Genomic DNA, 25,040 nt, shown 5'->3' with positions numbered 1-25,040 from the left:
ACAATTGTATAAATGGAGAAATTAAGGCCCAGAAAAGATATGTAACTTAACCCGTTCTCACCACAAGAGAATGGTGGTATAGGTTTAATCCCAAGCCATCTGCTTCTAATGATTATGCTTAAATGTTTCACCATCTTGCATCCCTTTGGTAGTAAAGTCACAAAACAGGACATTTACATCTCTTAAAATATTTATTTTTATCTTTTACATCCTAAACAGAGAGATTATTCTTTATGTCAAAAATATATGTGGGTCTGCTTAGCGGTGCCAAATCGGACGATTTTTCACAAGTTGAAAACAAGTACATTTTTCATTAACATGCTTACATTAGTGACAAAAAAATTAAGAAAAATATGTCTAAATAAAACATATGTGCTTTCCATGTGTGGACTAGGAATTTTGTACTTTTGCTTTATCTGAATCCATTACTATAACTGTCCCTCCCCAGTTCTTGTCACCAGTGACAGTCACCATTTCACCAAATACATAAATTAAGACTTAATGAGCGCCAATTATGAGCCTCGCCTTTTAAAAGCAACCAAAAAAACCCTTTACTCACTTGACTCTATGAGTGGACTAATTTGTTTAAAATGTTCTCCCTATCCTTTGTGGTAAATAAGTGATCCAGACCAGCAATAGGCTACTGACTATCCCTCCAAGCACATAGAACATGCCTGCGAGCTTGATTTGACAAGATAGTTATTACCTTTAGAGGGGCAGAGATGTCACTAACTAAACTTAAAGACGAATTCTTTTTCTATAAAACACTTTCCCAGTTTGGGATCTGAATACACTTTTTCCAAGTAACACTGCCAGACTCGATTGCGTGTGACTTTTTGCCAGTGGTACAGTGTATTAACTGACACAAAGTTACCCCACTTTTCATAGGTGGTTAAATTATAAAAATTACTTTCTAAAAGAAAAAGTTACGTAGTAGTGAACGTAGGCATCTGCAAGGACTTTCCCCACTACCTCCTTTGGCAAATTACACAACTAAATAAAGACCCCATACCAATTCAGCGTGAATACATCCTTAGGTAAGGAATTGACTGGGTAGCGATCCTAACGACCCCTGCTGTACCTGGACGGGATTGGGAACACACGCGTACCAGAGTAAGCACAAAACAGTTTCGCAGACCAAAGTACAATAATTAAATACACTTTTCGTTGCTTTAACAATTCCAAGCAATGAAAAATATCAGAATCACAGCTCCTTACAAGGGAAAAGTAGGAAGCCCTGAAAAGGGCCTTTTGTTAAAGGAACAGACACAAAACTAAACACTCAGCCGCCAAAGCCATAAAGGGTGCGTCCCTGGCGCTTGAGCGCGTAGACCACGTCCATGGCGGTGACAGTCTTGCGCTTGGCGTGCTCGGTGTAAGTGACAGCGTCCCGAATCACGTTCTCCAGGAACACCTTCAGCACCCCACGGGTCTCCTCATAGATGAGGCCGGAGATGCGCTTGACGCCACCACGCCGGGCCAGACGCCGAATGGCGGGTTTGGTGATGCCCTGGATATTATCGCGCAGCACCTTGCGGTGGCGTTTGGCGCCCCCCTTTCCGAGACCCTTCCCCCCTTTCCCACGACCCGACATAACAAACACTTGCAAGCTCACCAAAGCCTAGCTTCCACGGCTCGCGGATGCAAGCCTTTATACGTCCGTTAGCGGACCGAACTGAGAACCTGAAGGCGGGAAGTCCCGCCCTAAGGGGGGAGGGGAATTTGACCAAAAAAAAAGAAAAAGAGGCTTTCTCTGTTCTTTTGTACTGTTTCACGCTGTGGTAACTTATTTTGTTACCATGTTTTAAGGCTTTAACAATTGCTTTTGAATGCGAACGCAAAACATTAGTGTTGTGGAAAAGGGCAAAACTCGTTATCTCACCACACAGAGATCACTGCTGGTAGCTAATTTGGTATTTTGGTGAATAGATAAAAGCACATATTCTTTCAAAGAAAATGTATGCAATGCTGCATATGCCCTTTTAAAACCTCTTTACACTGGTATATTTAACTCAATTTCCCTTGAGTTTTTAATAAGTTATTAATGTCTGCTTATTATTCCTCCCCATGAATTCTCCATAGCACAGTTTTAAACAATTCCCTAGCAATTCCTTAATCAGCCAGATTTTTTAAATAATTCTTTTCTCCACCAATGAAATGCCTTTAACATCATACTTGGAGCTATTACTAAAATTCTATTCTGTTCTATATACTATGGTTTCCAAAATCTATTTGTTACATTCAGAATTAATTTGGGGATAGATGATTTTTTTTTTTGTCTTTGGTTGATCAAGTGGTCAGCAAGCAAGATTTATGGATTTATTTGCCAGTGATAAAGTACCCTCTTTAATCTAATTTCTGTAATGTACTGGGGACACTAGTCCTTCCTATTGTGTTTCCATTAAAATGTATTAACATTGTAACTTGTTTCAAGAAAAAAGAAAACGCCTTTGGGTTTTTCAGAGGCACCAGGCTTTCCTGCCAACACAGAAAAGTTATAATCATTTCAAAGAGAACTGAAAAGGTGAAGGAAAAATTTTAAAATTTCCAACTCTTTACTCTTAGCCTGGCACAAGAGAAAGGACTCAGGTTTATTTTTCAAACTGCTCTTGTTTACTCCATGACTAAAAGCCATCTAATCCCTTTAACAATGTTTATCATTTTACAGTTACGTATGGGAGGTGGTGGAGCAAGGTGGGGTAAATTGAAAGGAGAGGGAACTAGGTGAGAAACTAGAAAATGGAACAATCTACATTGTGCTGTCTCGTAACTCTTAAGTCATCAAGTCCTGTTAGCACTCTATCTTAAAATTACCCTAGCTTCCAACTATTAAGCCTGAGATTTTAATAATGCATAAAGTTGTGGGCCTGTTGCAGCTTAGGGAGGAAGCACTCAGACACACTGGCTGCGAATTCGGCCTCCTTGTCAACTCATACCTTCGACTTCTGGATCCTCCAGAAGGAGTAATTCCTTACTTCAATTTCATAGGCAGTAAGTAGCTAAGTAGCTTATTGGATAGGACCCCAAAACTAGGTAGCTTATCGGGATAGGATCCAGAGATAAGATTAAAGAAAACCCCAGGAGTTATTGCGATGCTCTGGCTACTTGCAGTGCAAAGAGTTATCTTCAAATACTTCTGCAAACCGAAGGATACATGCATTATTAGTTCTTCATTAAGTACACGAAAGCTACTTATAATAGTGAAAGGCAACTGTAACAAACTTGCAAAAATGCATGAGAATCAAGGCTCCCCAAAAAACGTAGAAACTTTTTATCTAAAGCTATACTTACACATTCAAAGAAACATGAAACATTTCAAAACAGACCTAACAGCAGACGAGCTCTTTTTTGGAAAGTGTAGGTGGCTCTGAAAAGAGCCCTTGGGTGTGAGAAAGTCTGATCAATCGCTCTGCAATCAGTGACTCACTTGGAGCTGGTGTACTTGGTGACTGCCTTGGTGCCCTCTGACACGGCGTGCTTGGCCAGCTCGCCGGGCAGCAGCAGGCGCACGGCCGTCTGGATCTCCCTGGAGGTGATGGTCGAGCGCTTGTTGTAATGCGCCAAGCGCGACGCCTCGCCCGCGATGCGCTCGAAGATGTCGTTAACGAACGAATTCATGATGCCCATGGCTTTAGACGAAATACCAGTGTCCGGGTGGACCTGCTTCAGCACCTTGTATACGTACACGGAATAGCTTTCCTTGCGGCTGCGCTTGCGCTTCTTACCATCTTTTTTCTGGGCCTTGGTCACCGCCTTCTTGGAACCCTTCTTTGGGGCAGAAGTGGACTTGGCAGGCTCAGGCATGGCGAAGAACTGCGATCAAGGTAAAACGAACGATTAAGAAACCAACAGGTACCTCTTTAACAACAAGGCTTTATGCAAATGAGGTGCGGTAAAGGTTTCTAGTGATTGGTGTTTCTTCTCCAGTGAAGTCATAGCTCAGTTGTGCCCAATCAAGGTAGGCATCCTGAATAGTCGCGTTTCCATTGGCCTAAATGAAAGTAAAATGTTACCCAATCGTATAGCTTCCTTTTAGCGCCCAGCAGGGGCTATAAAAGCTGCGGTTTTTGGTTTTTTGTGTCAGTTATCCCCGAAAGCGTTTGTAGGCCTTTAGTTATGTCTGGGCGAGGCAAACAAGGCGGTAAGGCTCGCGCCAAGGCGAAGACCCGCTCGTCGCGGGCCGGGCTCCAATTCCCCGTGGGTAGAGTGCACCGTTTGCTCCGCAAAGGCAATTACGCCGAGCGGGTTGGCGCTGGCGCGCCGGTGTACCTGGCGGCGGTACTGGAATATCTGACGGCCGAGATTTTGGAGTTGGCGGGCAACGCGGCCCGCGACAACAAGAAGACGCGCATCATCCCGCGCCACCTGCAGTTGGCTATCCGCAACGACGAGGAGCTCAACAAGCTGCTGGGTAAAGTCACCATTGCGCAGGGTGGTGTCCTGCCCAACATCCAGGCCGTGCTGCTGCCCAAGAAGACTGAGAGCCACCACAAGACCAAGTAGGGACCAAGTTTGGGAACAACAAAAGGCTCTTTTCAGAGCCACTTCTATCATCATAAAAAAGGTGACACGACTTGGTACACTTTTAATTCTGAAGTACAGTACTGATATTCTCAAATTAGGTTTCAGTCCTAGGGTATCCTCATTTCTTCTGTTCCATATTTCAGAGTTGGTATTTAGGAGCCATTGTCAACAAAATTCACATTTGTGTTAGATTTCAAAGTCACTGAAGCTACAAGGTTATTAAGTTGACTCATATCTATCTATATCCATATGTGGGAGGTAGGCAAGTGGCATAAGTGAGTTTTTACGAAACCAAAGCATCTCTTGGAGGGGTCCTGAAGTGGTTTTTTGTGAATGATACATAAACTCATTTGGGGTGTCAGGAAGATAGTAAATCCTGCATCTTAAAAAATTTGCTCTTAAAGAGTTGTTTTAAAACGCTTAACGATACCCAGTCGTTACCTAGGCTGGAAAAATTAAGTAGATACACAAAACAATTCAAGCTTGACTGTAACGTTGGTGCTGGATGCTATTGATTCCAAGAGCACTGATGATTAAGACTTACAGTTTGGAAAAAAAAAGATGAATTCTGAAACAACCAAAGGCCGTTTTCAGAATAATAAAGTAAAAGATTCTGGTATGTTCGTATTTCTGATCAGGCATAGCAAGGTCCTTTAATTCTATGCTTTAGGAAAGATTTGGAACATATATGCCGCTTTGCAGTTTTGCCATTTCAAGAAATGCAGGCACAAAGGCAATTTCTTCTGTTTCCTCTTTTATTAAATTCTAATGCACTTGTTTTCAACAAATATCACACACTTGGGTACCATGCATTAAGGATACAATGTTAATGAGACGCCGCCGGTCCTAAAGAAAATCTAATGGGGAGAAACAAAAGTAAATAAAGAACAATGTAGCAAGATAAGCTCAGATATAAGGGGAGCATAGAGGAGTAAGATCTGTGAGAGGTAACACTTGGTCTGAGGATTAAAGGAAATCGGGAAATAGAGGAAAGTGTAGGGATTCCAGCAGAAAATGAGGGTCACCAAATTCATGGCTTGTGGTATGTGCAGGCAAATGACAAAAAGTTCGATACTGGCAAATAAGGCAGAGTGGTCACAAGAGAGGAAGACCCAGAGGGATCTCTAGGCCAGTCCTTTGGTTTCAAATGCTTTACATATACTAATGACTTCCAAATTTTTATGTCCATCCCAGACTTATCTCAAGTTCAGACATACACATACATCTACTTTCTGATATTCTTGTAGATCTCCGGGAAATTCAAAATGTATATCCCAGACTGAACATCATCATCACTACTTTCCCAGTGATTCTTATCTTAGTACTTGGCATCACCATCTACCCATTAGCGTGAGCCAAAATGGTCTGGTGTCTGAGTATTCATTTTTGTGAGCCATTACTATAGCAAAACTCCAAGTTCCTTGTATGGAATGATGAAATTATGTTGAAATTCCAGAAGAGCTTAGGTAGGATAACTGACTACCGGAGTTCAGCACATAGAGAGTTTAGAGACATGGAATATTTGTATCCACATAATTAGAAACGTACACATAACTAGGACTGCTCATTTCCCCTGAATAAATCTTCAAATAATGAGAACTGAAAGATTACTTGGGGAAGCAATATACTGACTGCATATATCCAGGAGAGGGTGCCCTACCCAGCCAGCAGAAAGGGCCATCTCTGTTGTGGGTCCCTCTTGACTTAATATCTCAGTTCCCCAAGCCAGAAGGCCCTGTTTACACACTCAAGAATACCAATCTGATTAGAAATTGGCCTTAGATGTGGCTGGGGCGGGGGTGGGGGACGACTGCTTCCCATCAAATCTTTTTTCCCATAGGAAGGCTGATTCCTGGGAGGGGACACTCAATTACTTTTTGCTTAAGGTGTTAATCCAAGTAGAAAGCATTAGATCATTTTAACTTGGTAAAATATTAGCATCACCCTAAATCCCATGTGGAAATCATAGGTCCTGCATTTCACAAGCTCCCTCAGAAAAGGAATGGGCATGATCACATCTGACAGTCTAATTGTAGCAGTAATGTGTTTTCTAACTAAAAGAAATTAGGAATGTAAGGAAGGTCTAACCACTTGTTTTACTAAGTTGGGAGATGGAAATAACACATACACCTGGTACTTAGAAAATCACAATGTATAAAGTCCACCTGTCTTCCCACAAGCAAAGCTAGTAACAGTAATTAGCAGGGAAACAGTCCTTTTTCAGTGTGCATATGGGCGGCTCTGAAAAGAGCCTTTTGGGGTGAATGGGAGACCTTCAGGCTCACGCCCTCTCCCCGCGGATGCGGCGGGCAAGCTGGATGTCCTTGGGCATGATGGTGACGCGCTTGGCGTGGATGGCACACAAGTTGGTGTCCTCGAAGAGCCCCACCAGGTAGGCCTCGCACGCCTCCTGCAGCGCCATCACGGCCGAGCTCTGGAAGCGCAGGTCGGTCTTGAAGTCCTGCGCGATCTCGCGCACCAACCGCTGGAACGGCAGCTTGCGGATGAGCAGCTCCGTGGACTTCTGGTAGCGGCGGATCTCGCGCAGGGCCACCGTGCCGGGCCGGTAGCGGTGCGGCTTCTTCACGCCGCCCGTGGCCGGCGCACTCTTCCGGGCCGCTTTGGTGGCCAGCTGCTTGCGCGGCGCCTTGCCGCCGGTGGACTTGCGAGCGGTCTGCTTAGTGCGAGCCATGGCTAGATGATTCAGCTAGCGTAAAGGGGCCGCCTGGCCACCTATTTATAGCGAGAGTCACAAGCTGATTGGACAAAAGGAGACCAGGACTATCCAACCGGTAACCGGACTGGTTAGGACTCGAAAATTTTATTTGTTGTTCCCGCAATCCTCCGATAGTCTCAGTTTTCTGTGACCTCAATTTTTTTTTCATTTTTCCTGTAAAGTTGTTTGCTCTGTAACAGCAATTTCCAGTAGAAATAAATACAAGCTACATAAGAAACGGAAACTTTTCTAGCAACATTAGAACAAAATAAAAACAGAAGAAATTATTTTTAATAGTATTCTGTTTAACCCCATATATCTAAAATATTCATTTCAACATGTAATCAATATAATTGTTAGATATTTCACATTATTTTTTTTTATTTTGCACTGTTTGAAATCCAGTGTGTATATTACGTGTCCACTACTTTGTTCAAACTAGCCACATATCCAGTGATCAGTGGCCACAATTGGTTAATAGCAGGGCTGTACCATCACCTCAGCTTTCCTTCAAACACGAATTTTAAGAACTTTTAAATTTTTTTCAGTAAGTACAATCTGATTTGCATGTGAGGAATTAAAGGGTTAATAACTTCATAGGGAAACTCATCCTTACATGAACTTCTTTTCATTGTTAATACAAAACAATTCCATTGCAGCACAATTTATTTTTCTATTTTAAGAATGTAATTCCTTTGTTTTTAAAGACTCTAATTCCCCACCAGTAACCTATGTTTACCACAAGCTACACACCCCTTGAATTTGCATCTACATCTAATAGTTCCTTAGCAACTGGCAGAACCTTAGGAGAGCCTCCTTGCCTGGCATCTGATACATCTGATCCTCCCCCTCCCCCCAGGGCCTAGAAATTACCAAGGCAAGCTATTTTTTTTTTTTAAGGAAAAAATGATCTAATCCCATCAGTACAAGGTCTTTTAACAATAAAAAGACCAAGAAAACGGCATTTAAAAACTAGAATATCGCATTTTTATCCTGAAACTAATGATCATCGACTTATATAGACACCTGTTTGTATGGATGGGTGCAAGGGAGCTTGGAAAATACTTGAGAACCCAATAATAAACAATGAGTATAATTGCCAGGCACCTCAGCTAACTTTTCCAATAAGAAGCCTGAGTATTTAAATTTTCCTTAATCAGCAATGTAAAAGGTAATGTACACTGATGTGAAATTAGGTCTTTCTCAGAAATCTTACGGCTCCAAAAATGGCCTTTGACCTAAGATACAGGTTTGGTTTGATCCCTGAATACTCAGGATGTCTAGAACCCAGAAAACAAAAACGTCTTAAAACTGCCACAAAAAGGCACATTGACCTTCCACCAGAAGTTTGTGCTTTCCAGAGGTTCGTGATGGGTAGAGATGAAGGTGACAATACTTAAGAATGACTCACTCCACATAACCCCTCAAATCTGCCAATGCTGATGAATCAAAGTTTATAGGTTATTTCCCACACTTTAACATGGAGTGGAAATCACTTCCTAACACAAGTTTTGAGGTTGGTATAATTCACCTATAATGGTCCGAAGTATTAATCTAGTGTATAAGAAACTTTGTAATCCTAGTGCTCAGTTCTTCCCAGAAAATTGTAGGTGGCTCTGAAAAGAGCCTTTGGTTTGATTGAGAAACTTGAGCTGCATTAAACTAATCCAGACTTCTATTTGCCTTTGGCCTTGTGGTGGCTCTCAGTTTTCTTGGGCAGCAGCACAGCCTGGATGTTGGGCAGGACACCACCCTGCGCGATGGTGACTTTACCCAGCAGCTTGTTGAGCTCCTCGTCGTTGCGGATGGCCAGCTGCAGGTGGCGTGGGATGATACGCGTCTTCTTGTTGTCGCGGGCCGCGTTGCCCGCCAGCTCCAAGATCTCGGCCGTCAGGTACTCCAGCACCGCCGCCAGGTACACCGGCGCGCCGGCCCCGACCCGCTCGGCGTAGTTGCCCTTGCGGAGCAGGCGGTGCACTCGGCCCACGGGGAACTGGAGCCCAGCCCGCGAAGAGCGAGTCTTAGCCTTGGCGCGAGCCTTGCCGCCTTGTTTGCCTCGCCCAGACATGATTCGGGATCAACAACCGCTATCACAGATAACGAGCAAAAACTTTAAAACGCATATTTTATAGGCCCTGCTAGGCGCGAAAAGGAAGCTGTACGATTGGCTAACATTTTACTTTCATTTAGGCCAATGGAAACGCGACTATGCAGGATGCCTACCTTGGCTGGGCAAAAAAAAATTGAGCTATGACGTCACCGGAGAAAATCACCAATCACCAGAAACCTTTATCCCGCCTCATTTGCATAAACCCTTGTTGTTAAAGAAGTGCCTTTTAGTTTCCTGGTATTTTGTTTCATTTCGAGCGCAGTACTTCAGCATGTCTGAGCCTGCCAAGTCCACTCTTGTCCCGAAGAAGGGCTCCAAGAAGGCGGTGACCAAGGCGCCGAAGAAGGATGGTAAGAAGCGCAAACGCAGCCGCAAGCAGAGCTACTCCGTGTACGTGTATAAGGTGCTGAAGCAGGTCCACCCGGACACTGGCATCTCATCCAAGGCCATGGGCATCATGAATTCGTTCGCTAACGATATCTTCGAGCGCATCGCGGGCGAGGCGTCGCGCCTGGCGCATTACGCTCGACCATCACATCCAGGGAGATCCAGACGGCTGTTCGCCTGCTGCTGCCTGGAGAGCTGGCCAAGCACGCAGTGTATGAGGGTACCAAGGCTATCACCAAGTTTACCAGCTCCAAGTAAATGTGTTTATAGGCGTTGCCAAACCCAAAGGCTCTTTTCAGAGCTGCTTAACACTTCTCAAGAAAGAGCTGGGGCGCCTTGCCTGTCATTTCCGTGCGGGGGGTGGGGGGTGGGGGGTGGAGGGGGCGGGGAGAGAGGAGGAGGAGGTGTCTTTGCTGCATCTGGGTAATATTTGAGGAAGTGACGTTTAACCCAAATTTGGTGTTAATCTGACAAATGTTCAGACAAGGAAGTGCATTTTTGCGAGCATTTCTGGTGTCAACACTACGTTCTTTGATTCATCTAGCCCGTCTCCCTATGTTTTGACTGGACAGACAATACCTGAAAACCTCGAGAGCAACAATGACAACGCCAGGGAAATCCAGAAAGTCACTGGACTGGTTCCCTTTAGATACTAGTTTAATTTCACAGTTAGGAAGCCCCAAATTAAAATGTTTGCAGTTTAGCACATTCTAAAAGTGCGCCTGGGAGCCTGTAAGCATTGTGAATGGAAGCCATTTTTACGTGTACAGGAACTCCAGACCCATTCACTGCATAGCCCTTTTTCTCGTATCACTTTGCAGCAGACCACGATGCCGTACACTAGTGCAGGAACTAAGGAACAAGACTTCAGCCACAATATGTGATCTGAACAGCTAACTCCTTAAAAGAAAAGATAGGTACCCCTGAAAAGAGCTTTTACAATTGAAAACGGCAATACAAGATACAATGCAGTCAGCCGCCAAAGCCATAGTGGGTGTGTCCCTGGAGCTTGAGAGAACAAAGTCTACAGCGGTGACCGTCTTGCGCTTGGCACGTTGGGTGTAGGTTATGGCGTCATCGTCACATTTCATAGTACGACCTTCAGCACCCCGCGGGTCTCTGTAGACGAGACCGGAGATGCACTTGACTCCACCCTGGATGTTGGCACACAGGACCTTACCGTGGCTCTTAGCACCACCATTAACCCTAGCCCCTCCCCGCCTTGCCGCGGCCTTGCCATGTTGAGAGTACAGATAAATCAAAACTCTAAAGACAACAGTGGAAAAAAGGTGTACTCAAGGCGGGGGGGGGGGGGAGGGGGGGCAGCCGTTTATTTGAATTCTTCGGACCAAATTGAAAACTAGAGAAACTCGAGCGGGGAAGACTCGCATTTCTCGCTCCACCCCTTCTTTGTTCCAAACAAAGGCGGAGAAGGAAGTACCCTCTACTCCCGAAGTAGCTGAGTTCATCGTGGATAAGGTGAGGCCTAAGGTGCGGTGCCCTTGGAGGGAAGAAAAGGTGCTGTGGACTCAGAGATGTATTTTAGGCACAAAAAAGAGATTAACCAGAGAATGCGGAATGTGCTGCATGGCCTAGGGGCAGGGATGGATGGAGGCTCTTTTTAATTGTGCCCGTTTTAAGCACTTTGAATTTTGAATCACATGTACACATTGTCCATAAATAAACAAAACACACATAAGATAATAAATGCTTCAGTAGAGATGTGCATGGAAAGCCCAAGGAGCACAGAATAAATAATATTACCAATAGAGGAGGGTGGTGTACAAAACAGCATTCTGGGCACTTGAAGTAAGAAAGTGGATATCACATTCAAGGCATCGGAAATGGTTAGTGGGACTAAAATCTACAGGAGTGGGTTTCTCAAAACGATGACAGGATTTCAGTATAAAACCACTAGGTATGAACCATGAAACGTTTATCAAATAAGATTCTGAAATATTCACGATTCAAGATGCCAATTTAGCGTTGTATGGTTATTTAAATGAAGCAGACTCTCACGTTACTTGTTAAATTAATCTAGCAGTCATAGGAGTTTCTTTGTTCCTCTGAGCATGAAGGAGAAAAAGAAAGTACCATTGGTCCGTTTTGGAACTAGTAGTCCTCTTTTTAACCAGCTAAAAAGAGATGTCAAATTCAACATTGTTACCTTTGCAGCCAGCCAGGGGATCAGAATTGCAAACTGCATAGATCTATATCTAAGGAATATGCAACAATGTCTAATGTTTGGGCTTCCTAGGAGATCTCTTACAAATCAAATGAGACTCCCACATTTTTATTAACTGAGAACAGACAACTTGGTGGTAGTTTTGAATACCGGCAGAGAATTCCATATTGGACAGGAGAAAGAGAATCTGACAACTCTTTAGATCACATTCTTTTGACTACTTTTATGAAGGAGGATTGGAACTGTAATTTCAGGGTAGAGGAACATCTTGGTTTTTTGAGAATCATTAATTATAGACTTTCATTTTTAAGGTTAGGTTCTGAAATTTAAGTAGTTAATATTATAAGAAAGAGCAGGCCTGAGTTCATATTTTACATGAAAAATAGAAAAAAGACTGCAGAGGATTTTAGCCTTCAAAAGGGCTTTATCTTCCACCATCCAGGAAGTCCCCTCTACGGTACAGATTGGCTTATTGTCAATAATAAGGGTATTCTTTGTTTTTTGTTATTTTCATATGTTTAGTAGGTACATTCCTCACCTTCGTTCATGCAAGTTTTTAAATAAATTTGTTTTCTATAACCTCATATTCTTCTATGAGAACCTACTATTTAGTCTGTCTCAGCAGGTTTATAAGATAGAAGTTGTAACAGAGATGCGATAATCCATAGAGCTTAATGAGGGCCTGCTTTCCTTAAGGAGAAACCTGACTTTCTCCCCTAGCCTGTCTTCCTCTGCAGTGTTTCCATGAGCCTTAGTTGTTATAAACTGGAAGTAGCAATGGAATGCTTCAAGCTGGGACTTTATTAGGATTCTTACATCTGAGGAATGTATTCACGATGACAAAACTCACAAGAGATACTCATCAAACTAGAATTCACTATATTAGTTGTAATGAGAAGTATGCCTGGCCTGACTGACCAATTTATTGGTCATAAATTGCTTTAGTAAGTCAAGAAAGTAAATGAAGTAGCCTGATTCCTAAGGAACATTTTCATAAATCTTTAACAGCACTATAACTTCTCTCTCTTTATTCTTGGTATAATTGTATCTTAAACAGTCACACTTGCAATCTAGCATGAATTACTTGTCTCCCTGGAGGATTTTGAGGTAGAGGTCACCAACATTCCTCACACCTCACCTTTCCTTTGCTCAGATTCTAGCATTCCATCTCAACTCCCGTGCACATATCTGTCATTAAATTGTTGGAATTTCACTTTTATATCATTTTACATTTGACTGCATGATTTCTTAATATCTGAGAAACATTAGAGATGTGGAAGTGCTTTCAAAGAACCTCATCCATCTATTCCAGCTCCTGTTATGACCAGGTTCTATTTCTGTACCCCTTCTTCAACTTCTGGGAAAGAACCCCACGTAAGGTTTATAAAACTGAATTCCCAGATGAGAGCCCCCAAAGATGCACTTACATATGGGAGAGGTTAGCGCCCTTCAGGCTCTCAAATGTGTTGATTTAGAATCTCAATATCTGTGTGTACAAAAAAGACTACAGACTTAGAATTTTAAAACAAAACTTTGTCATTTATAAAACTGTGCTGCAAGAAGAAAGGAAAAGGGGTGAGAAGGAGACCTGCAAGCTTAACCAAGCAGATGAGTCCAACCTCTCGTTTAGTGGCCCCCAGGTTTTCCTCTCCCTCTCCATGCAATGAAGGTAGGAGTTAGAACTCTTAGATACCAAGACCATGTTTCCTTGGCAAAACAAGACAAAACAAAACAAAACAAAATACCAGAAAATGGATGATCTGAGGTCACCGAGGGGTGACTTCACTACCACAAAGATGCAAATGCCATTCTGGTCACTGTGCGATCACAGACAAGTCAGTGAAACTCATTGTACCAGTTTCCTTATCTGCAAAACAGGGGTAGAAAACCAGCCCAGTTTCATCAAAAAGTTGTTTGGATCGAATAAGACAATATAGTATCAGGGAAATAATTAAGCATCATGCAATAAGGGAAGAAGAATTATATAGAAAGTATTGCCAATTCCAGTTATAAATCAGGCATATCATTGTAGAGCCAATCATTTTATGTGACCCAATCACCCAGCAGAAGGGAAATTAATTTATTTCATCATCAAGTATTTGTTAAGCACCTATGATTATGTGACAAGCACTATGCTAGTATGGAGGATACACAGTGAAAAAAAGCCTGTGAAAGTTCCTGCTTTTGTGGCACTTTGAGGGGAGGGGTAAGCTAGGCAATAAAAGAATAAATTAATAAAATTCTTAATATATCAGCTCCTTAGTCAGTGATTTGGGTAAAAATAAAGCAGGAAAGGGGATAGGAAGTTGGGGATCTCAATTTTAAGGAGGGTATGCAGACAAGGCATCGTGGAGGAGTCATTGGCATAAAGTGCTGAGTCACTACCTGGGGGAATCTGTTCCAGGCAAAAGGAACAAGTACCCAAGTCAGGTACTTAGTGTGTTCTGGGAACTGCAAGAGGCCGTTGTGGCTGGGGAAAGGGAGCTATGGGGTGAGCAGTTTTGAGCTTTTTGTGTCTTTTTCTCTTAGTCCAACTTAATTTCTGCACAGAGCCTTGACAGCCTGCATGTTTTCTAAATAGCTGCTGAAAAAAATGCCCTGCAAAGCAAGACGAGATGACGCCACCTCTGCTAGGCTCTAGATCCAGGAAAGCAAACAGTGTTATTGCAAAACCATCCCGAAAGAGGTGAATTCCAACAAAGGAGTCTTGTTCTCAGCCATACCCCAAGCGCAGAGCCTGGAATGTACACTCAGTGAATGACACCCCAACAAATGTTTTTTTACAGCTTAATATAATAACCGTACATAGCACTTAGATGGTGTCTTTAGGGAAGTTTTCTTATCTCTAATCATCCCACTCTCACAAAACCCCACGCAAGCCCAACAATTTTGTAAACAATCATCATTTTTGAAAACATATGACAAACTTATATAGCCCCATAAGAAGACACTGATGTTCACTAAAGCATTACTTATAGTGGCAAAAAATTGGGGACAGTCCTACTGGGTAAAACTAAGGGAGTAGTTCAGGAAAATTCCTGTTTCTAGAGTTGTTCAGGTTACTGTTACTGCATAATAAGCAGCCCAAGCTCGGTGGCACAAAACATTTTATTATGTTCATGGATTCTGTGATCAGGAACTAGGTCAGAGCACAGCAGGAATGGATGTCTGCTCCAAGATGTCTGGGGCCCCAGGTGGAGGATCACTGACTTGTGATTCTTGGGACAGCCGCTGAGGGCTGGAATCGTCTGGAAACATCTTCACTCACTTGTCTGGCAATTGACACTGGCTGTGGGCTGGGACCCTCTGCCAGAGCACTTTTATGTGGTCTGGCTTCCTAACTGTGTGGTGGCCCAGAATGTTCAGACTTCTCATATATTCCAAAAGTGAGTCTCCCAGGACACTTAACCAGAAGCTGTGACTTCCCATCTCAGGATAAAAGTCAAAATCCTAACCAGGTCCCACACAGCATTGCCAGTTGTCTATAAGATGATTAAGTGGGAGGTACAAAGGTGGAAGCAGGGATTTCACCCTTAGAAAAGGTCCCTGAAAACCCAGATGAAAATGTCGTTTTACAAAAGTTGTGCAGTCCTAACGATAATTCTTGGGTATAGGACTGTCCTGAGCACAGCTGGACTTCCAGCATCTCTGGCCCTGTTCTGTCAACGCCAGTTGTGCCCTGAGCCATTGAGACAACCAAAACACCCACACGTTTTCAAAATGCCCCTCCAGGGGGCGGTACAGTTTTGTTGGTGGGATGGGGGGAACACGTTGTTTAAAATTTACTAGTTGGGATCCGGTGCCTAAAAGATGGATATTTGTCACAAGAGATACCTTTCCAAAGTTTCTCCTCGTGGGCCCCATGGTGTAATGGTTAGCACTCTGGACTTTGAATCCAGCGATCCGAGTTCAAATCTCGGTGGGACCTGGCTAACCGTTCTCATTTTCATTTTTATTTCTGCAATCTCGTCCCTTAAAACCAGCATTTCCCCCTGTAATCCAGCCCACCACACGTCAGTCATAATGAGCAATAGTATCTTGGTCAGGCTTCGGAAATCTGAGCCCACCGGCTGCTGGAGCGAAGCTGTATGCAGAAACCAGCGCCGCAGGGAGCAGTCGCCAATCCTGTAACTTGTGCCCAGGTCCGGGCGCGGAGGGGCTGTCTCTCGGCTGTCTCCCCGGGCTTTATTCCTAGAAAGGAATCTATGTGCGCATGCAAACGGACTTTCTGTTTTTAAAAGAATGGCCACATTACCCTAAAACTGGAAAAGGAAGTCTAAACTGAGACGTGATAAATACCTGATTAGAAGCTGCTTTCCCTGGCGGCTCTGCTCTTCACTGAGCTTTCTCAGAGGGTGGCATCCGAGCCCACACAGGCAGAGCACGATGGATTAGCAGTCCCGGGCCTTAACCACTTTCAGGCCACCTCGTCCCATCTTAGCTGCAAATTCCTTAGATTCTTTCTTAGACTTATGTTAGTAATACTTCTGCACTTCGATTAAGTTGATCCGTGTGGTACAGTTCTTCAAACTGCAGGTAGCAACCCATGAGTGAGCAGCCCTTGTTGTCACCTTTGAGAATCCTAAGACAGGACAAGTTCTTTCCACTTTGCTCGGGGCAGCTTTCCACATTTTAATGATTGCTGCCCTAACCTGCCCACATCTCCAACCTCATTTGTCACCGTTCCTGTCACACACTTACCTACAAATTAGCTTCTAGTCACAAGCCACAATAAAATTATTTCTATTCTTCCATTTTTTTTCCTCTCCACATTTTCTACCAGCAAAACTTTTTTGCCCTCTCATTTCCCCTCATGTTATGAGGTCTGATTCTCTACTCATTCCTCAAATATTAACTTAGCCCTTTCAGCCCTTCTTACTGAGGCCTTCATTGACTCCCTCTAGGCTTACGTGCCCCATCTGTGTTTCCTCAGCACCGAATGTCCCCTTCTCCTATCACCTCACGTTTTAATTGCTTGTTTGATAAGCCCTCCCTCCTGCTCTAGACAGCAAGGTCTCCTAGGGGAGAGACCAGTACTGTGGCCTTGTTCACCTTTCAGTTCACAGTCCCACAGTCCCTGGTTCCTGTTAGGAGTTCAAAAATACTTGCTGAGTGCAGGGAGTTCCCTGGTTCCTAGTGGTTAGGATTCTGGGCTTTCCCTGGTTGGGGAACTGAGATCCCACAAGATGCTTGGCCAACAAAACAAAACAAAACAAAACAAACAAACAAAAAACAAGTTGCTGAGTGCATAAAGTTTTCACCTAACCTGGTTTGATCATCCCAGAACCCAGGATAGTTCGTGTCCATGCTTGGTTCCAAATCTTTCTGCTCCACTTCTTCCCAGATTTCTTCTCACTCTTTTCCTTCAATGATCCCAAGTCTACAGTGACTCTAAGAACAAGTCTTTGCCCAAGACTGGAGCAGAAGCCTCCCTGAAGGTGAATGTCAACCATGACTCTGTCTTAATGAGACCACAGCAGTAGCTAAAGTTGGGGGGTGGGGGGAAGTGTAATGGGAGCACCGAATTTTGCACTTTTGAATGAGAGTTTGAAAAGAAAGTCTCCTTTGACTACATTCTTGCCCTGTCTTCCTGGAGTCTGTATGTGCCTAGTTTTGGTTACCTATTGGTTGTAGGGAGGCCAGTGCCTGCCATGGGCTTAGCCTCTGGAAAGCACTAATTACACATTTGTCTTTCAGTTGAAGATTTTTGAGCGCTGCACAGAAAGCTAGAATTTAGGCTGAAGGTGTTATTTTTCCCTTTCTGAGGGTTCAGGAAGGAGACAGACCTTAACCTCTGAACGCTGCACTTATTTGTCCCCTACTCAGAAGGGTTTCACTTGCTCCTCTCATCACAGTTTGCCTGGGGGCAAGAGTCTGGGAGAGCTGTAGGATATGGCCCTGGAGAAGTACAGATGCTTTTCTCTGCTAGACGGGGAGCCACTGGTGCACAAGTCACAGGCGCCTTCCTGCACGTGGTGCACTTTTGTTAACATATCAGGAACCGCGCAGGGTCAAGGCCATTGGAGCTATTCTTCCCTGTGGCGTTGGAAAATGTAATCGAACTGGTGTATTCGTCGCTGACTAGTTATGCCGAGGGAAGAGGAATCTACCTGGCTTTCCCCGCACAGGTTTAAAAGCATCTTCTTTGTAAGGACATTTTTCTTGAATCCCCCAGGTTTCAACAGTTTAGAATCTCCAGTGGAGGATGTTTACCCTCTCTCCTGAGGGTTTCCTACCCACTCTATGCAAAAAATGAACCGTCCTTGGCCATTCTCCACCTGTTCTAAGCTTGAGGAAAACTCCCAACCCAGCTTTCCAGAAAATAACCAATTTAAGATTTTTCCAGTAGAAGCCACCCTGAAAAAATCCTTCTGCAAGGGAATCCTGCAAGAAGCCTGGTGTTTACAGGGATACTTATAGGGTTGTGGAGTTTTTTGTTGGTTTGTTTGGGGTATTTGGTGGGGTTTTGTTTGGGGCGGGGAGGGAGGGCTTGCGCTTTATAGTCTGTGTCCACAAGAGGGCGCGCCGTCCTCGAAGCCCGCCTCCAGCGTATCTTCGCTTAAAATCTGAAATCCTGGTAGGCAACCCCAAGCTGCAAGCCAAGAAATTCAGTTTCAATTAGGCCAGTCTCATCCTACAGGCGTCGAATTCTGGGAAAATATTTGGAGCAAAACTGGACTCCCCTATACCACTAAAGAATTTGCTAGGCACTCACTCCTAAACTTGCGCGGGATATCGTCGCGCTCTGAGCCAGCGAAAAGCCAGCCCAAGGAGTTTGTGAAAATACTGGATTAGGATGCGACTCAGAACATTCACCAAGACCCATCACAGAAACTAATTTGTCTTGTGGGTTTTCACAAAGTGTGGGCGCCTATGTGTGTGCGGGAAATAGATGTGACAGGCGGGGCGGGAATTTTCTTTGTGTCCTTTTGGGAGTCTCCTCTGCTCATATTTCCCGTTGGTGAAAGGGGAGCAGGAGGACCGTGGGGCTGGACTCGGTCCTAGGAAAACTCCCGAGCGCTTCTCCTTTCTGCTTCCCCCCCACCGCCCCCCAGCTCTGAGTTGTGTTCCCAGGACAGCAGAGATCCTTCCTCCAGCCGCGTCTTCCAAGCATGTTTATTTCAGTTTTTCCTTAAACACCAATGTCTCCTCTGCTACTTTGGTAAATCTTTCCATATCGCGTCCGTAAAAGAGAAAGATTATCACCCTGGAAAAAGAAGATTTTTCGTGAAAGCAACAGGATCCGATAAAGTAGGGTGAAAGACACCAGGTCTCTACCTCAGTTTCTTCGCCTGTAAAATAGCGATAATGCCTCCCATCTCACAGGGCGATTGTGAGCCTTGGGTGAAGTAATAGTACAGAACACTTGTCACAAAACCGAGCACTCTGTGGGAATGGGTGAGTGGAGGGGAGGATTCCTAACATTTGAAAGTCAATGTTTTCTATTAGATTCTGGCTAAAAGATGGATGCAGGCATGTGACAGGTAAGCGTCCATGACTTAATCCTAGAGGAGGAAAAGCAAAATGTACTTATACCTTTCAGATAACCAGATCAAGGGACTTAGGGAGGAAGAACTACATCATCAAAGAATTTAGCAAATACTGGGCGAGAATAGGCCCCATGGTGTAATGGTTAGCACTCTGGACTCTGAATCCAGGGATCCGAGTTCAAATCTCGGTGGGACCTGAGGTTTACCTGTCTTATCTGGTTATCCATCTCCTCTCTGCAAATTTCTGATAATTTTGTTATTTCTACGGAAGCTTTCCCATTCCAACCCCTAGAAATTTCCATCCGCAGACACATGAGCTAACTTGACGGAAAAAGTCCTGTCCCTTTCATTAGGTTCAAATATAATTTTACTCTTCATATACTAAATACTTCCCAAAAATGCTTTGAGATACTTTTTACTGATCACATGTTACTATTAAACTTGAAAACAACTCAAACTGGGAGGGCGGGGGGGAGATTCTTAAAATACAAAGACACATTGGAAATAACTAAATATCATATCTCATTTTTAATATATTTTTCTGTTTCAGAGTAGTATAATAATCAGTCACAGCCTTTAAGCATAAAAAATGCAATATATGGGGATAAAATTCCATGACAGCTATAGAACAGAAATGCCTTTGAAAGAGAAAAATAATTCATGAACATTTTTCGACTGTTAAATAAAAGTATACCAAGTACATTTTTAAAGGATGCTAGGGTATATCAAATTGCTCTTAGGCTCCAATGCAAAAAAATCAATGATGGATTGGACTCTTTTAATGTTCAAATCTTACCATATACTGGCAATTACATTCTTTAGAATGATTTAAATTTATTAAGAAACATTTTAGAAGACCACTGGAAAACAGTGTGTAAGAGCATCAAAATATTTGGCAATTCATAAAGACTAAGGAATTAAGATAGCATGAAGACACTGTCCTTGGTTAAAACAATGAAGTGATAGACCAAAGCAGCCCCCTCACCATCATCTCATTCTCAGACTCATTCATTTCTAATTTTCAGGTGGATTTTTTTCTTCTGTGAATTTCCCATTTGTGTACATTTGATTTAAGATAGCTTATTATGATTTTGTAGGCTTTCATCAAAGCATATTTTTATTAAGCCTTTGTTGCTCAAACTTTTCTTATGCAATAGTTTCCAAGTAAATTTTTTTCTTCTGAGTTCTCTTATTATTTGCAACTACATGTTTTATTATTTTATATTTTGTATTTAAGTCACTAATCTATCTGGAACTTGATTTGTTACTGGCTGAGAGGTAAATGTCCATCTTTGTTTTCTCCAATAGACAAAGTTAGTTATAGCATCACAATTTATTTTAAAATCGATTTTGCCTACCTACTGAATTGAAATATCAACTTTGTCATTTATTAATTTCTACATATCCTTGTATCCATTTTAAAATTTATCTATTTCCCTCTATGTATATACTTATGACAGTGCTAGGATCTTCTGATTAGATTTTCTTTTAATACATTTTACTGCCCATAGAGCATTCTTCCCCTAGGCTATTTGACATTTTCAGGTGCAGGGGAATAAGAAGATAAAGAGGGGGAGGTTGGAGATTTAAATAATGTTTCATTTTGTAATTTCAAGCTCCTGGTAAAGAATTGAGAACAAATTGAGATGAGCTGACATATGAGCCAGTTAGCCTGGGGTAGAGAAATCCCAGCAGTTGGGTTTCAGTCCTTTGGATCTCTGTTTATTTATCTTACTCCTAGTAAAGATGCTGGTGCCATTAAACACAGTCCTTTCTTTGGTGAAGCCTGCAGGCTTTGAAGAGATCCAGAAAATAACAATCATAGGTCATAAAAGGGCTTCAGCACTTGTTTGAGCTATTTGGGATGTGATAAAGCTCATGTTTACACAAATAAAGCCAAGGGTTCAATCTCTGAGGGACATCTTTTGATTTTTATGATCCACATCTCAAGGACAGTCTGTGACTGTCCTATTTTTCCCTCTCTTCCACTGTTCCCTGTTCCTTCTCTATTCCTCCCACCAGACCTGTTTTGAGTTTTGTTTGTTTTCTTTATTCTCTTTCCTGCCTACTTGCAAAGTAAACCAACTGTGAAGTGTTGTCGCTGCTCTTTTTGAGACAAATTGAAGGGCTGCATTTAAGGCTTGGAACTGTCAGAAGTACTTTAGTAACATCAGGCTTGTTTGTAAATGGTGGCAGCAAGAGACCTACAGATTGAATGGCAGTTTCAAATCCTGAAATCACACTGAGGCTTTTACATCATATGTATGAATCAAAGAATTTATGTGGAGAAAAGTCAGAAAGTTTATTCTAAGCTGGATTCGTCTGGAGTCTTGGGAATGAAACACCTGGAGAATGGTGAGAAAATTGCATAAATCCTTGCTCACTGCGGTTGAGCTCTCAAAATGTTCTGTTCGTTTCCACAAAATTTCACTGACTCCTTCAAAGTATAGGGCACTGCACCAGAAGATGGGGCCTCTACAACTAACAGCTAAACATATACAACTAAGTACAAAACAAAACAAAACAAAACAAACAGACAAATAAAAAAACAGGTGTGGATCTTTTTCTCCAGACCACTGGCCAAGAATGCAGTGAACTGGGTTACTTTTCTCCAAAATTAGTTGTCTCCACAGTTGTCTCCAAATCAAAAGATGTCCCTCAGAGATTGAACCCTTGGCTTTATTTGTGTAAACTATGAACTTTATCACATCCCAAATAACTCAAACAAAGGCAGAAGCCCTTTTATGACCTATGATTATCTTCTGGATCTCTTCAAAGCCTGCAGGGTTCGCCAAAGAAAGGACTGTGTTTAATGGCACCAGCATCTTTACTACGAGTAAGATAACTAAACAGAGATCTAAAGGGACCATGCTAGAGGGCAGGAAGGAGATATTAAAGAAGCAATTAAAATATGTGGTGGTATGACAAGGGCAGTCTGGGTGCCGAGGAAGCATACATGGGAGCAGCTAAGCCGAGATAAAGGAAGCCAGAGAAGCCTCAGTAAGAAGCCCTGTAAAGCCTACGCTGGGATCTGAGGAACTAGAAGAGAATCAAGGCAGGTGGTGAAGTGAGAGCAGAGAGAGGAGGTCTAAAGAATCCCACCACAGCTCATGCCTGGAAGACAAGTGTCAAGACCGAGGAGGGAGATGCAGCAGGTTGAGGGTAACAGCATCAAAGTGTAAAGGGCTCCTCGGGCACACCCTCCTTATTTACCTGTCTGCGCTCAATGTTCCATTTTAAGCAAAAGTCCTCCCTTTTCTCCATTAATTAAATATCTATCATTGATCTGGACTCATGGAATCTTATTTTTTTTCCGATTACACGGTGCTCAGGTTAGCCATATTTACCTAGTAGAGCCCTTTCAAGCTGGCTTCTGGGTCCTTGAAGATACCACTGTCATTTGTTTGAGCACGTTCTTACCTTCTGACATAACTAGTTGTTCCAGGCTTGACTTGCATCTACCCTGCCCCAGCCCCGAAGTCAGCCATTTCTCAAAGTTGCCCTGGTTTCTTTCAATGGGGGATAGTGTTGGAGGCCCTCCTGGGGACTTGTTCTAGTTACTTCTATGATGTCTGCTTCTTGGCCCTTTTAATGGAAAGACCTAAGAAATACACATGCATGTATATACACATGTGCATATATACATACACACATGCATATGCATATATGTGCACATATACATGCCTATATACATACATATACATACTTTAAAAATCATGAGCTCACACTGATACCTCCAACTCTAATCCAACTCTGCAGGATTCTTTCTGGCATTACCTCATTCCATATCTTTACTTGTCCCTTCTTCCACACTGAGATCCGTAGCTCCAACAATATCAGCATATTTACTCACTTGCTTTCTAGACACACACAGTGGCTAAAGAATCGCTTTGCTGTCCACTACCAAAAAAACTCTACTGAAAAGTGTTGAAGATTTGTTTGCAGTTCTCCCCTACATTGACCGAGAGTAAAGGTACACTGTCAACTGCCATGTTCACAAATTACATTCTTTACTCTTCCATGTAGTTATGATAATGGGATAGAATTGAGTTCATTTGTTGTGTTTTGGATTTTTTTCCCCTCCACTTCCTATCCTTGCTGATTTAATATTATTTTTTGAAAATGTAGAAGATTCACATGCTTTCAAAAGGTAAATGTATACAAAAAAGTGTACTCAGAGAAACATTCTCCCGATATCCCTTATACTCTATTTACCCCAGAACTATTACTATCCTTTTAGATAACCAGCTTCACTGGTTTACCTTTGCTGTTTTCTTTCCAAAGGGAAAAACACATATATTTTCCTAATCCTCCCCTTTTTTTTGAAAAAAGATAGCATACTATAATCCTGATCTGCCCCTTCCCCTGCCCCCCACCCCCCCCACCACTTAACAATATCTCCTGGAAATCACTCCATATCTTTTCTGTAGCTGCATAGCATTTCTTCTCTGAGTCCACATGTCATAGTTTATTCAACCAATCTCCTATGCCTGGACATTTAGTTACTTAAAATGATTTTAGGGGGTAAACAAGCAAAATAAATTGAAGGTGGTTGGTCCTGCCCAATAAGAACATATTCACCAGCAAAGTAAAGGAACAAAACAGGTCCACCTCCTGCAAATTTTTATTAATATTTTTTTCTTTTGATATTTTGCTCTGTGAATTCTCATTGTTTAGAAGAGTTTATATTTTCTTGTCATACTATAGGCACTCATTTAAAAGTATTTTAATTAGAAATTTTCTCTCAATTTCTTTGGCAAATATATCAGTAAAACTTATATTTTTCCTCTGAGTTTGTCCATGGAATTCAGAGACAGAGAGACAGAGCAAAGACAAAGACAGACAAAGACAAAGACAGACAAAGAGACAGAGCAAACATCACAACCACACTCAGATATGGCAGGGATGTTGGAATTATCAGACCTGGAATTTTAAGACAACTACGATTAAGATGCTAAGTGCTCTAATGGATGAAGTAGACAACATGCAAGAAAAGATGGGCAATGTAAGCAGAGAGATGGAAATTCTAAGAAAGAATCATAAAGAAATACTAGAGATCAAAAACACTGTAACAGAAATGAAGAATGCCTTTGATGGGCTTACTGGTGGACGGGACACAGCTGAGAAAAGGATCACTGAGCTTGAGAATATCTCCATAGAAACATCCAAAACTGAAAAGCAAAAAAACAAAAAGACTGAAAAAAAAGAGAACAGAATATCCAAGAACTGTGACAACTACAAAAGGCATAACATATGTGTAATGGAAATTTCAGAAGGAGAAAAAATGGAACAGAAAAAATGTTTGGAACAAAAATGACTGAAAATTTCCCCAAATTAATGCCAGACACCAAACCACAGACCCAGGAACCTCAGAGAACACCAAGATAAATGCCAAAAAAATTATACGAAGGCATATCATTTTCAAACTACAGGGAAACAAACATAAAGAAAAAAATCTTGAAAGTTGATAGAGGAAAAAAAATTACCTACAGAGGAGCAAAGATAAGAATTATATCAACTTCTCCTCAGAACACATGTAAGCAAGAAGAGAGTAGAGTGAAATATTTAAAGCGTTGAGAGAAAAAAAAAAAAATCTAGAATTCTGCACCTTGTGAAATTATCCCTCAG

At 42.4% G+C, this 25,040-nt stretch overlaps 4 protein-coding genes, 2 non-coding genes and 1 pseudogene across 6 annotated transcripts; 4 read left to right on the top strand and 3 right to left on the bottom strand.

The window, feature by feature from the left end:
* Positions 1 to 1,249: 1,249 nt before the first annotated feature.
* LOC133095033 (histone H3.1-like) lies at positions 1,250 to 7,216 on the bottom strand. The gene is made up of 2 exons (XM_061195857.1): positions 6,888 to 7,216; positions 1,250 to 1,610 (listed from the first exon to the last, which is right to left on the bottom strand). The coding sequence occupies exons 1-2, from the start codon at positions 7,214 to 7,216 to the stop codon at positions 1,283 to 1,285; spliced, it is 657 nt and encodes a 218-aa protein (XP_061051840.1). The 3' UTR covers positions 1,250 to 1,282.
* On the bottom strand, positions 3,394 to 3,808 carry LOC133095048 (histone H2B type 1-C/E/F/G/I-like). The gene has a single exon (XM_061195879.1). The coding sequence runs from the start codon at positions 3,802 to 3,804 to the stop codon at positions 3,424 to 3,426; it is 381 nt and encodes a 126-aa protein (XP_061051862.1). The 5' UTR covers positions 3,805 to 3,808; the 3' UTR covers positions 3,394 to 3,423.
* Positions 4,117 to 4,512, top strand: LOC133095042 (histone H2A type 1-J). Its single transcript, XM_061195871.1, has one exon. The coding sequence runs from the start codon at positions 4,117 to 4,119 to the stop codon at positions 4,501 to 4,503; it is 387 nt and encodes a 128-aa protein (XP_061051854.1). The 3' UTR covers positions 4,504 to 4,512.
* Positions 7,217 to 8,915: 1,699 nt separating the features above from the next.
* Positions 8,916 to 9,308, bottom strand: LOC133095040 (histone H2A type 1). The gene has a single exon (XM_061195867.1). The coding sequence runs from the start codon at positions 9,306 to 9,308 to the stop codon at positions 8,916 to 8,918; it is 393 nt and encodes a 130-aa protein (XP_061051850.1).
* Positions 9,309 to 9,620: 312 nt separating this feature from the next.
* Positions 9,621 to 9,995, top strand: LOC133095051 (histone H2B type 1-C/E/F/G/I-like; annotated as a pseudogene).
* A 5,783-nt stretch (positions 9,996 to 15,778) lies between these two features.
* On the top strand, positions 15,779 to 15,850 carry TRNAQ-UUG (transfer RNA glutamine (anticodon UUG)). The gene has a single exon. It is a non-coding gene; the product is annotated as a tRNA-Gln (tRNA).
* Positions 15,851 to 19,537: 3,687 nt separating this feature from the next.
* TRNAQ-CUG (transfer RNA glutamine (anticodon CUG)) lies at positions 19,538 to 19,609 on the top strand. Its single transcript has one exon. It is a non-coding gene; the product is annotated as a tRNA-Gln (tRNA).
* Positions 19,610 to 25,040: the final 5,431 nt, after the last annotated feature.

The sequence above is a fragment of the Eubalaena glacialis genome, chromosome 7 (assembly GCF_028564815.1).
Source record: "Eubalaena glacialis isolate mEubGla1 chromosome 7, mEubGla1.1.hap2.+ XY, whole genome shotgun sequence".
In the NCBI taxonomy this organism is placed as follows: domain Eukaryota; kingdom Metazoa; phylum Chordata; class Mammalia; order Artiodactyla; family Balaenidae; genus Eubalaena; species Eubalaena glacialis.
Note: the sequence above shows the minus strand (reverse complement) of the source record. Positions and strands in the feature narration are given on the sequence as shown.

Coding starts and splice junctions, on each gene's coding strand:
- LOC133095048 (XM_061195879.1), bottom strand. CDS start 3,804: ATGCCTGAGCCTGCCAAGTCCACTTCTGCCCCAAAGAAGGGTTCCAAG.
- LOC133095042 (XM_061195871.1), top strand. CDS start 4,117: ATGTCTGGGCGAGGCAAACAAGGCGGTAAGGCTCGCGCCAAGGCGAAG.
- LOC133095033 (XM_061195857.1), bottom strand. CDS start 7,216: ATGGCTCGCACTAAGCAGACCGCTCGCAAGTCCACCGGCGGCAAGGCG. Junction 1,611..6,887: donor CTCTTCGAGGACACCAACTT/GTGTGCCATCCA, acceptor GGCTTTGGTGAG/CTTGCAAGTGTTTGTTATGT.
- LOC133095040 (XM_061195867.1), bottom strand. CDS start 9,308: ATGTCTGGGCGAGGCAAACAAGGCGGCAAGGCTCGCGCCAAGGCTAAG.